At 43.7% G+C, this 12,762-nt stretch overlaps 1 protein-coding gene across 2 annotated transcripts; it reads right to left on the bottom strand.

Annotated features, from left to right (window-relative positions):
* Positions 1-1,187: 1,187 nt before the first annotated feature.
* Positions 1,188-8,102, bottom strand: LOC114148403 (signal transducer and activator of transcription 1-like). Of its 2 annotated transcripts, XM_028023671.1 has the most exons (25): positions 7,971-8,102; positions 7,280-7,407; positions 6,654-6,798; positions 6,489-6,584; positions 6,342-6,419; positions 6,187-6,265; positions 5,971-6,059; positions 5,617-5,768; positions 5,370-5,531; positions 5,208-5,300; positions 4,598-4,657; positions 4,486-4,515; positions 4,195-4,285; positions 4,071-4,112; positions 3,894-3,977; positions 3,713-3,814; positions 3,503-3,638; positions 3,307-3,347; positions 3,007-3,083; positions 2,782-2,921; positions 2,532-2,705; positions 1,826-1,889; positions 1,666-1,744; positions 1,544-1,586; positions 1,188-1,486 (listed from the first exon to the last, which is right to left on the bottom strand). In XM_028023671.1, the coding sequence occupies exons 2-25, from the start codon at positions 7,405-7,407 to the stop codon at positions 1,446-1,448; spliced, it is 2,226 nt and encodes a 741-aa protein (XP_027879472.1). In that variant the 5' UTR covers positions 7,971-8,102; the 3' UTR covers positions 1,188-1,445. The 2 variants fall into 2 exon arrangements, with proteins under 2 accessions (XP_027879472.1, XP_027879471.1); XM_028023670.1 differs by having other exon boundaries at positions 1,188-1,586.
* Between the last annotated feature and the right edge of the window lie 4,660 nt (positions 8,103-12,762).

Genomic DNA, 12,762 nt, shown 5'->3' on the forward strand with positions numbered 1-12,762 from the left:
TGGAATTTTTTAGATTAATCAGAAATTTTCAAAAAAAATAAAAATATTGTTTGATAAAATCTCAGAAATGTTGACACTCAGAGTTGCAGAAAAACAAAGAAATTTCTGAACTTGAGAAGTCTAAATGTTTCAGTTCAAAACTCAGAAAATTTCCAAGACAAACAATTTCAGAAATGTTTGTTTTTTCTAGAAAATTGTTTGATTTTTCTAACTTTTTTTTCTAAAAGTTTCTGAGATAAATCTAAATTTTTTTTGGTGGGCATTTACTCCTTTTGTCAACCTAATACGGCCCTATTGTGTTGTCATAGAAACCAGTTTTCTGCTTATGTGAGTTTGTGTGAAATCTTGCTGTAACTTGTTCCAGGTATCTGTTCTCTGATTGGCTGATGGCCGCAGACGTCGTGCAGCTCCTCTGACGTCAGATGATTGTATCCTGAATGTATTTTATGACGACAGCGTCGTCGATGCACAGAGACTTTATGAGACTCATGTTTGTGTAATTTATTCAATTTACAATAAAGTTTTTTCTTTTTGGTTGCATTCTGACTCCAGACCAAAGGTGGCGCTAGTTTCTTTTTTGTTTAGAGTCATTTTGAATGACAGGTCAGAAAAAATCTAGTCATAATCTCTTTCAGTGGGTTGTCATAGGCACATTAGGTAAGAACAAAATCTGGAATTTTCTGCCAAAAAAGTTAAAATTTTGTAGAAAAAACAAATAAATTTTAGGCAAACGTTGAAAATTAACAAGAAAAAACATGTTTTTAAATTAATCTCAGACATTTTCTAGATAAAAACTTGGAATTTCAGAAGTCAAAAATGTTCAACTTTTGAAACTCAAAAAATTTCCAAAAGCAAAATTTTTTTTGTACTTTTTAATTCAAAAATCTTCAGATTTTTTTTTCCCCCAGAAAAAATTCTTGGGTTAAGCTCCAAACGTTTTCGTTTTTTGGCTGAAATTTATCTTTAAGCTGTCATAGCTTTTATGCATCAGTTTGTAAAAGAATATTTTAACTGTAATTATTTTCCATTCAGCTTCATTAATGTTCAAATTCAAGAACACAATTGACCATTTTTGCAATTAAACATTTTTGTTACCAATACTTGTAGTCAGTTTCCATTCCTTAGCTGCCTAGTGTTGCTAAAAAGCTTCAAAGCGAATAAAATGCAAGGTTTTCACAATCACCATGTGTTGATCACCTTCACTGTCGGAGTTTACTATAATCTCATTGTACAGTGACAATACATAAATTCTGTTCTGTTATGTTTATATATTTACAGCTTTATTAAAGCATTTTTAATAAAATGCAGTGAGGTAAAAACTGGAAAGTGTATTTATATTTCAGCCTGAAACCCTGGAGGAAAGATTTCCCCTTTAAGACAAACTTGCATTTTTTATTTTTACTATGTACATAATAAACCAGGTGATGTTCATGAACCTTTTCTGATCACTGATTGATGAACTGATTGATGAACTGATTGGTGTCGTTTTGGAGGAAGAAACCAAGATCATTGTAACTTTCCAGAGGAGACAACTGGAGGACGTGCGACGGGTCAGGCTGGTAGAAGAAATCCTTGAAAATGTCGTCCTGCAGAGCAACAAAAACTGTTCATTTTAAATCAGCTGCCATAAAGAAGTCATGAGACAGGAAGCAGCTTTCAACCTACCATGGTGTGCGCGGGGTCCATGTCCATGTCTGTGGACAGAGACGGAGACGGCGGCGGAGACGGCGGCGGCGTGGGGTCACTGAGGGGGAACAACATGTTTACTTCCTGTTTACTTCCTGAAGAACAACTGGCAAAGAGTCTCAGTTCAGCAGAAACTTACATGGAGACCAAAACGATCTTCTTGGAGACGTAGCCCTGTTTGTCCATGCTGGGAGGAGATGGATCTGCAGGGGGCCAAACAGAAACAGCGCCACCAACTGGGTGAAACTTTAACGGCTCTGATTCTAAAACTGATTTTAGATTTGAAACAAATTTCCCCACAATGAAAACAATTAAACTGGCTTTTAGACATTTTTGTAAATATTGGTAAATACATTTTCATTTTGTCATAATAGGATATCTTGTGTCCAAAGTTTCAGAATTGGTCAAACTGAAGGTCTGTGTGAATAGTTTCTGCCAAGGTGTCATTTTTAAAGTCACTTAATTTATGCATAACAGTAACAATCTGGGCTATTTAGAAAAGAAAGAAAAAGTTATAAAAGTTACATTTTCATCATGTTATTCATAAATGTTCCAGTTTGAAACTAAGAATTTAGCTTGATAGCTAAGGCTCAGAGCTAACTAATTAGCAAGCTACCTGGCTAACTAAATATTATCTCTGAGTTCAATATTTAACTTACTAACTAAATATTTCGTTAGCCAGCTAATTATGCAGGAAACACTTAGCTTGAAACTGACATGAATAACTGAAAAATTAACCTCCATTTTTACTCTTCAGGCCAAATTATGGCTGTTAATTTTTTATCCACACAGGACGTCAGAACCGTCTCCAGACGTAAACACGGCCTGGTGGCGCCGCTCGGTACCTGCTACTCTGTAGCGTGCGAAGGCGGCGTCTTTGGGGGTGTCGGGGTAGAGGTAGACCAGCGGGTTGTGGCTCCGCCCCGACGTGGTCAGGGTGTAGCTGTAGATGGCGTTGGGCAGAGACAGAACCGACAGCTCCTTCTTGGTGTACGGCTCCACGGCGTGGATGCGTTTCTCTGCAGAGCGGGTCAGATCAGAACTCTGTGTCTGTTCGGGTTCTGTTGATCCCGTTTGGGTCTGTGTGACACTGACCTCCGGCGGACTGCTCCACCCAGCTGAAGGTGATGGCGCCGTCCAGGATGCTCTCACTGAATCGGATCAGAAACGTCCCGACCGGTTTCTCCCGCAGCAGGGAGCGCGTTCTCTCCTTGCTAACAAATCCCATGATGCATCTGGAGAGCAGAAACACATCCAGACATGTTGAAGGAGGAGAGAAGCAGGAGGGCCGCTAACCCGACCCGACCCGACCCGACTTACCCGTCCCTCCACAGCTCCCACACAAACTTCTTGATCAGGTCCAGAATCCCATCGATCCAGATCCAGACGCTCTCATCCTGGGAAACAGGAAGTCAGAGACGTCCAGCAATAAAATCAATAAAAACATGAAACTTTATTTATTTACAGTTTCAGAAAGTTTTTTTTAAGGGTCTCATTCATTACAGCTTGAATCTGGATCAACATCCTGAGTTCATAAACCAACTTCGTGCCATGTTGGCCCCTAAAGGCCCCTGGCCCACACTTTGGACCCCCTGGACTAGAACAGGTTCTGAACCTCACCTTGGAAAACTTGTTCCAGTCAATCGGACCATCAGGATCATCTGGATAAAATCAGAAACAAGCAGCAACAATTTAATCAGTTCAACATTTAAATCAATCAGTTAGCTTAGCATGGAGGCTAAGCTAATCTAATCCATTGCATGTATGGAAGCAGAAACATGGAGGAAGTGGGAGGTTCTGGTTCTGTTGGACCCACCCATGATCTTGGCCTGCAGCATGGACAGTTGGTCCTGGTCCAGTGGCCGCTGCCCGACCGACAGGAACTGCCAGCTGAGGAGCGGCGCCAGCTGCTCCCAGGTCAGGCCCGGCGGGTCCAGAAACAGCGACAGGTTCTGGCCACACAAAGCAGAACTTCAGCCCGGTCCGGTCCGGCAGAGGCCGGCCCTGGTCCTGGTTCTGTACTCACCTCCGAGTCGGCGCCGGACGCCATATTGGACCACATGATGGAGGCCCATGCGCTGGGAACCTGGTTGGAGCTGGAGACGACCACCAGCGGCAGGGAGCTGGCCTGGTGGACAAACAGAACCGGACCGGGCCGTCAGCCGGTCCAGAACCGGATCACTGGTTTAACTGGTTTTACTGGTCACCTGGATGTGGAAGGTCTCCCCGTTGTGCTGCAGCTGCGTGACGAAGCGGATGATGTGAAGCTCCTCTGTGACGGTCAGCTGGTTCTGATTGGCCCAAAACGTTCAAGTATTTAAATAATCACTTCCAGTCTTCAGCTTCCTGGATAACAAACGGTTAAATAATTCAAAACGTTTCACCTCACAGGAACCTTTAACTCTGGCCTTTTTTTCTTTGAGTGACTGAAAACAAAAACAAATATGAAAATGATTCATTAATGATAATCAATACTTTGTGATCAATAGTTTGATCAGGTTTTCCCACCATGTGCTCGAACGCCGCCGTCAGCGCGCCGCTGGACAGATCGACGTCCAGAACCTTGGAGTCGTCACGCGAGAAATCGAACTGACGAAAACTAGAACAAATAAAATAAAAAGACTTTATTGTTATTGAAATATTTCACTTAAATATATAAAACAACAACAAAATATTTTTACTAAAATATTATTTATAAATATTTAATATAAATAGCAAAACAGGATTTATACATTGTTTATTTTTTCAATGTAATTATTAAAATCATTTTAAAACAAAATATTCATCTTGTCTTCTTACCTGCTGATCGTCTTCATTTCCTCAACGTCTCTGATTTTAACGAGAAAAATGAGATTTTATGGAAAAACAGAAACAGTAAAATATTTGATCTGAACTGAAGATTTTTTCTTACTTGTCAAAAACAGGTTTGACTTTGATGAGACTCTTAAAAGCTGGAAGGTTTACCAAAAACCTGAGGAAAATAAAAATAAAAGTTTAAAACGCTGAAAATAAAATTTATGTAAAAACATTTTAGGATTAAATCCAATGAAACAGAGAAGAAGAAGAAGAAGAAGAAGAAGAAGAAGAAGAAGAACCTCCAAGCAAAATGGTGTCAGACATTTGTGCTGCAAAGATGTTTGTTTGTGCCGCTATCATTTCAGACATTAAAAAAAAAGTCCAGAGGTCAAAGGTCAACCAGCCCCCATGTTTACAAAATTAAAAATTGGTGTCGATAAACTCTGCTGCGTTTGTGCCGCACAAAAATTAATTTGTGCTGCTTTTGTTTTGATCTTATTTTATTAGATTTCATAAATTAAACAAAATTTTGACATCAAAATCAGCCATTTTGATTTCAAAATGGCTGACCTGTGGAAGCTTTTATTAATGTTTTAAAGGGACAGCAGCACAAACACCAGTTCCGCTAGATCTGGATGTGGGCGGCCATCTGGGCTCAGGTTGTAGGTCAAAGGTCACGGTGTTTGGACCCGGACAGTACTCTGAGGGAAGCCGCTCCGCCTCACCTCACGGTGACCTTGAAGCGAACGCCGGTCTTCAGGATCAGCGGCCGGTGAGGAAGGTTCTGCATGACGGGCTGCTTCTCCACCACCAGGGCGCTGCACAGAACCCAAACAGAACCGGTCAGCAGGCCCGGTCCGATCAGCAGCCGGGGGGCGTGGCCTCACCTGGTCAGCAGGTTCCGGATCAGACTGCGGCTGAACTTCTCCATTTCTGCCACGGAGTTGGTGAGGCCCGGGAAGTCCGGGGCGGGGAACCTCTGGATCTGGACCTGCAGCCGCTGCAGCTGTTCACCGACACCGATCAGAACCTCGGCCACCGCCGTGAACCTGCAGAACACAAACGGGTCGGGTCAGGCAGCGGGCCGGGTTGGGTCAGGTCGGGTCATGAGGCGGGCCGGCGCCGGCGGCTCACCATTTCTCCAGCAGGTCCAGGCCGGCGTCCTCTGGGCTGCCGATGCAGGATCGCTTCTGCCGCCGCCGCCACTGAGGAAGCTCGGCTCCGGTCAGAGTCTGGACCGAACCGGCCGCCTCGTTCAGAACCCTGACCAGCCGCTGCAGCACAACCTGAGAGAAAACCATCATGAGACACGAGGCGGGTCGACCCGCAAACCCAGAGACACCTGCTGCAGGGGAACCAGATGAAACAGGTTGCCCTTCAAAATAAAAGAAGTTTTGCTGCTAGTCGGTTTCAAAACTTAAATTGAGGGAGCTACTGGTTCTGATCAGCTGGTTCGGATCGGTTCTGTACTGTGTGGGTCTCTGGTACCTGTTTGGTTTGGGAGATGGACCGGGCCATCCTCAGACACTCCTGCTCCACCAGGGCCTTGGACTGGACCAGTTCCACGTTTTGCTCCACTGGTGAAGGAAACACAAACGTTCCTGTTAGAACGCAGCAGTGATGACCTTTGACCCAAACGTTCCTGTCAGAACGCCGTTTAGCGTCACACCGCAGCGTTCCTGCAGCGGTGACCTTTGACCTGACCTTTGCTTTGCCACGAGTTCTGGATGAAGTCGAGTTTTTCGCTCTGATCCTCCAGGATTTTCACCTCCTTCTTCAGTTCCTGCAGCAGATTTCACAGATCAAGATTCTGGTTCTGATTGTGTCGGTTCGGTCGGGAATCGGATCCGTCTGATTACCAGAACCTGCAGCTTCAGCTGCGTCACTCGGTTGTCCAGCTCCGTCCACTGCGGTGCAACGACGCCATCGCTGCCGCCCTGAGAGGAGAGCAGGGTCAGTTAGCTTCCATGCTCAACGCCGCCGCCGTACCGTTAATCGGGACTCACCGTCGTCATGGTAACCGATTCCAGGAGCTGTTTCTCCTCCTTGAGACAATCAGACAAAATGGCGGCCAGATTCAGCGGTTGAGCCTGGAAGTTCTCCTGGAAACACAGAGCTGCTTCAGACCCGGCAGCGGTAGCATACTGACCGCTGCGCCGGCTCCGCCGTACCACCATGAAGGCCCTCATCCTGGGGAAGTCGGGCCCCTGCAGGATGGCGTTCTCCTGGACCGAGCGGCGCCACTGCTCCTCCAGCTGCTGCAGCAGAGCGTAGAAACACGCAGCCGCCGCGTTCTCGTTCACAGCCGCAGAACTCCTGCAGCAGGAAATGATGTCACACTTTGACCCACCTCACTTCCTGATTTAGCTTCAAGATTTTTTCTGGTTTTGTGTTTTTATAATAATATTTCTAATGTTTTTAAATTGTTTATGTATTCTGTACGGATTTTTAAAATAAACATGGATAGAATGGCCTAGTCAAAGTCTAGATGTTCAGAGCTGGTGGAGACCTGCAGCTAGAGAAGGCTCCGCAGGGTTCTGACTCAGGCAGGATGACTACAAATGTCCTCCACACTTTTCAGATTTCCCCCTATTTTTACAACATAATTATTTTATTTCCATTTTGTGTCAAATTAAATCATTTTATGAAACTTTTTCAGGCTCAATAAATAAAACATGTTCAGTCTGACCCGCTGCGCCCCCTGCTGGACCACAGCGGCGTCTCCATAGCAACCGCATTCAGGAAATGCAGCGGGTGGATTCTGACTCCGCCCAGAACCGGCTTCAGAATCTCTTACCAGTCCTGGCTCTCTGTCCATTGGCTCAGCTGGTTCCGGATCTCTGTGGGGAACCGGCCCTCGTACAACTGCCGGACCTGGTTCTGCAGCGCCGAGTCCAGCTTTAACAGCTCCTGCCACTGGGCCATCTGCACAGAACCACAACAGAACCGCCTGAGGAACGGGCTCTGACCCGGTTCTTATGTCTCAGGTGGGATCCAGCTGCAGGCTGTAGGTTACAGTATATCCATAAAAACCTCCAGAACTTGTAGCAGAACTTTTCAGATCATGTTGTAGTTTGAATCTGTGAACGTTCCAGATGTTCAAACATTCTCGGTTCTGATCCGGGAAACGTTCAGTCAGTTTCTGATTCTGATCCAATAAAGACTCGGATCCGCTCCGTGTTTTCATGCATCACTATGCAAGAAAACATGGAGCGAAACTTAAACTGGAGGAAGGAAGAAAGGGTCCGAGCAGCAGCGGTACGGAAGCCTGAGGGGTTCATGCTCGCTACCGGCACCAATATTCATTTATTTATATTTTCGAACACAAGTTAATAATCTAACTTTAAATGATTAAAGTTAAACTTTATGAAAATGTTTTCATCAAATTCAGCTTGAAATCATCAGACATTAGTCAGAAAACTAACATATTTATGCAATAAACGCGTAAAGACTAAAGCAATCAAACTGTCTGAGGTCGAGTTTCTCACCGTGAGTCTTCAGAGTTTCTCCAGGAAGCGAATCAGAGCCGATCTGCAGGCAGCGGCGGCTTTTATCCCGCGGAACCTCCCTCCGGACCGGACCGGCTGGTTCTCTGGAAACGTCTCAGCCAGAGGCGTCAAGTTCAGCCAGAGGCGTCACTTCCGCCTTCAGCAGCTTTTCATATTAAAGGTTTTTATTTTTAAGGAAAGGAGCCGCTTCACAAACATCAGAGAGCTGCGAACAGCTTTACATTAAATAATCTTATTATGCTAATTATAGGCGCTGGACATGAAACGGTGATCAAAAATAACAGCAAAAACATTCAGTGGTATTTTATTAACTGTTTATCCGTTACTACATAAAGTTTATTTAAGCCATTTACAAGTGTCTTGAAATAGCTTAATTAACAAGCTATTATTATTTAGCTAATTATTTAGCTTGCTAACTGAATATTTAGCTTGGTAAATATTTAAATGGGGGCGAAATATTAAGTTTGCTTAGTAAATATTTAGTCTGGTGCAAAATATTTAACTTGGCTAAAAACCTAAATTGGTAAAATACAAATTTTTAAGTATAAAAACTAAAAGGCAAAGTTAAAAAACCCAATAAAACATACCCAAAAGTAAATCAAATAATGGAAATAATAATGGAAAGAACACAGCAGTGAATTTCATTGTTGACCGACAGACTAACAGGAAGTTCTGCGTTAAACTCCTAAGATCTTATTATTGGTACATATTATTCTGCTGAGGGCATTTTAACCTAATATTAATATTTCCAAACCAACAGCGGAGAGAAAAGGTCAATATATGATCTATAAAATATGATCATTGTTGACTTATCAACCGGAAACTTTCAGCTTCTCTGAATGGCAGGTAAATTTGAACTTATGATCTAAAATAGTCCCAAGATGTTTATAGTTTTCTGCTGTCTCCACTGTCTGACCTTCAATTACTGTTTGATTTGAGTCGTGGAGCTTCTGTCTAAAATAAAATAAAGTCCTTTGTTTTCTGTAAAAGTTTTAGTCAGAGAAATGTTCAGCATCAGGCTAACTATCACGAATCATCTGCAGATTTTAATATTAACCCGTTATCATGCCGTCTGCATACAAAATGTAAAGAAGGAGGAAAAGGACGCAGACTGGGTCTCTAAGATAAGATAAGATAAGATAAGATAAGATAAGATAAGATAAGATAAGATAAGATAAGATAAGATAAGATAAGATAAGATAAATCTTTATTGTCATTGTCACAAGAACAACGAAATTTAAAACGTGCCATCAGTCGGTGCATATGCTTAAAAACAAAAAATAAGTGTCTCACAATTTACACCCAATGTAAGAATTAACAAATAACTGGTAATAAAATAAAAACTAATAAATCAGAACAGCCACATTCTCACATCCATCATTTATGATGATTAATGGTTGTTTTTGATTGCATTTAGTTTTGTTATTGCTATCGGGTAGAAACTGTCTCTGAGACGGTTGGTTCTGGTTCTGGTTGCTCTGTATCTTCTGCCTGAAGGCAGCAGTGTGAACAGAGAAGGTCCGGGGTGAGAAGTGTCCTTTGTGATGTGTTGTGCTTTTCTTAGACAGCGGTCGCTGTGCAGGTCCTCCAGTGAGGGGAGAGGGCAGCCAATGATTTTTTGGGCTGTATTCACAACCCTTTGGAGAGCTTTCCTTTGAGCCGTAGTGCTGCTGTTATACCACACGCAGATACAGTAGGTCAGTATGCTCTCTATGGAGCACTTGTAGAAGGACACCAGCAGCTTCTCCTTGATGCTGTTCCTCCTGAGAACCCTCAGGAAGTTCAGTCTTTGCTGGGCCTTTTTTATCAGCTCCAAGGTGTTCATGTTCCATGTGAGGCCCTGTTCAATGTGGACCCCCAGGAAACGGAAATCAGCTACCCTCTCCACACATTTTCCCCCAATGGTTAGTGGTGTAATGTCCGTTTTATTCCTCCTGTAATCTATTATGAGTTCTGTAGTCTTTGAGTTTTGAGGAGCAGATTGTTCTCCCTGCACCACTGCAACAGCCGCTCCACCTCTCCCCTGTAGGCGGACTCGTCGCCTCCTGAGATAAGCCCCACCACTGTGGTGTCATCAGCAAACTTGATGATGGTGTTGCTGTGGTGGGCAGAGGTGCAGTCGTATGTGTACAGACAATAGAGCAGGGGGCTCAGCACACAGCCCTGTGGAGAGCCAGTACTAAGGCTGAGGGCAGTGGATGTATGTTTTCCCACCCTAACTCTCTGCTGTCGGTTGGTCAGGAAGCTCAGGATCCACATGCAGGTGGAGTGAGGGAGGCCCAGGTCCCCCAGTTTGTCCACCAGTCTGTGAGGGAGGATGGTATTAAAAGCAGAGCTGTAGTCTACAAAGAGCATCTGCACATAGCTCCCCTGCTGCTCCAGATGTGACAGAGCAGCATGGAGGGCCGTGATCACAGCGTCCTCTGTGGATCTGTTGGCTCTGTAGGCGAACTGGTGGTGGTCAAAGCCAGGAGGGAGAAGTACTGTGATGTGACCCCGGACCAGTTTTTCAAAACACTTCGTCACCACAGGGGTTAGTGCCACTGGCCGGTAGTCGTTGAGGCAGGAGATGTGAGGTTTCTTGGGTATGGGGACTATGGTGGAAGATTTCAGGCAGGATGGGACTGTAGACAGGGCTAGGGACTGGTTGAAGATCCTGGTGAAGACTCCAGCCAGCTGATCGGCGCAGTCTTTCAGGACACGTCCAGGGACGCCATCAGGTCCAGCAGCCTTCCTTGGGTTGACAGCCCGCAGTGTGCGCCTTACCTCGTGCTCCTCTACAACGAGGGGTGTGGTGTTGTGGGTTGCTTGGTGTAGTGTGGCTGCCTCTGTTGGCTTCACCTCAAAGCGGGCAAAGAAGAGGTTCAGCTCCTCTGCCAGCGTGGCGTCGCCTTCCGCAGCTGCGAGGTTGGTCCTGTAGTTGGTGAGATGCTGGATTCCCTGCCACACCTACATTCATCCATTCATCCGTTCATCCATTCACTCTCACTTTCTGCGTTCTGGATGTTCAAACATCCAGAATCCGGCACTGAAATCTAAATGTGGTTAATGAGTTTATGGATCAGAGTTAAGTATTTTGTGTTTAGCTTGCTAATTAAATACTTATGTAACAGGCGGCTCCACCAGGTGGCGCTCCCTCCACAGCCTGAGCCTCCATAAAACGGAAGCTGGAAGGTGGAGGCCAGGTGTTAATTTCCTGTGTGTGAGACCAGGTGTGTGTCTGCTGTGGTAGATTTGGAGGAAAACTGTTTGAAATTGATTCTCTTAATAAGTTTGTGCTGATGTTTTTACACAGGGCCGCAGTATTAATGACGTTACCTGGGCGTGACGCCGCAGGTAGGTTGATCCATTAGTCTCTTTTAATCAGATTGAATTGCATGTTTTTGGTTTTTATAGAGTTTTTATCTGGTAGGGCTGCACCAGATCTGCTACATCTAGTTTAACTTTAGAGGTCTGGTTTATGCGATGCAGGTATTCAGTGTTTTAATGTTTTAGATTGACTCGATTAAAGTGATTTAATAAGCATTTAGTCATTTTTGTTTTACAGTTTTATCACTGCTTCCTTTTAGAGTTTGGTTTTCTTGTTAGTCCGTCCAGTTTGGATTGTTTGTCTCCTCAGTGTTTGTGACGTCAGACTGACAACCTAACATTTATTGTTTTGTCCTCCGTTTGTTTTTGGGTCACTTCCTGGACACTCAGGTTTCATGTGGCTGTTGATCTCAAATATCTGAGACCCGATCCTGTTGTTGTGATCTTGAGTTGGATTGCATGTGATCATCTTGCAGTGAATCCAGTGGATCTTAAGTTTTCACTGATTTATGCGGGTTTGTCTGCCTGAAGTGGTTTTTAAATTCGGGTTGAAGTTAACGGGAAACCCTTTTATTTGTGTAACAATAAATGTTAACTTCATTCTGGTTGCTCATTGCCCTTCGGCTTGATGGAGTCGTAACACTTAAAATATAACTTTGAAAGTAAAATACATTTTCTTTCTTTTATGTCAATTTAAATAACCCAATGTTAACTCCCTTTACTAAAGTGCTGCTTCCAAGCATATTACTGTAAAGTTGAGTGGAAGGTAAAAATGTGCACAGAAATCAGGGATTATAGCAACCATGTGAGGTAAAATAAAACTTATTTAGTGGGAAGAAAATCCCGTGAATATCATTAATTGTTTTGAACAAAATTAATTAGTTTAGCAGTTTTCAGATATTTTAGTGACAGGTTGCTTCATGCTGTCGAAAGTAGCTGTTCAGTGAGAAGAAGTTTCTATGCCAACCAACAACAAACAAATCCAGAGCAGAATTTTTTTACTCGGATGTTTCCTCATATTTCACCGACTCACCAGCTCCAACTCATCGCTCTCAGGAAATCACCTCGGAACCAAAATCTGGTTTTGTTTCCTTGTCAAACTTTGTCACCTCTGGGATTTCTGCAGATTCAGTTAATAATAATAATAATAATAATAATATAATTCATCTCATTTTAAAGTTTTCTTTAGAAAGAAAAAAATCATCCTCTAGTTTAGGAGTTTCTGCACAAATAAAACCAAAACTTTGTTCTGAAATGAATGAAAGTCCAGAAAACCTTCAGCAAGCCTGTTGAGCAGCTGATTAACGGCCTGCAGGTGGATGAAGACCTTCGCTCAGAGGTCGAACCTCCATCTTTCTTTCTCATCCCACCGGAAGCCGCGATCACTGCCGCCTCTCGTGACTCATTCCCACAACAAAACAGCAGGACGACTCGCCGAGAACCACGTGATTCTCCAGAAACC

The sequence above is a fragment of the Xiphophorus couchianus genome, chromosome 7 (assembly GCF_001444195.1).
Source record: "Xiphophorus couchianus chromosome 7, X_couchianus-1.0, whole genome shotgun sequence".
NCBI lineage: Eukaryota > Metazoa > Chordata > Actinopteri > Cyprinodontiformes > Poeciliidae > Xiphophorus > Xiphophorus couchianus.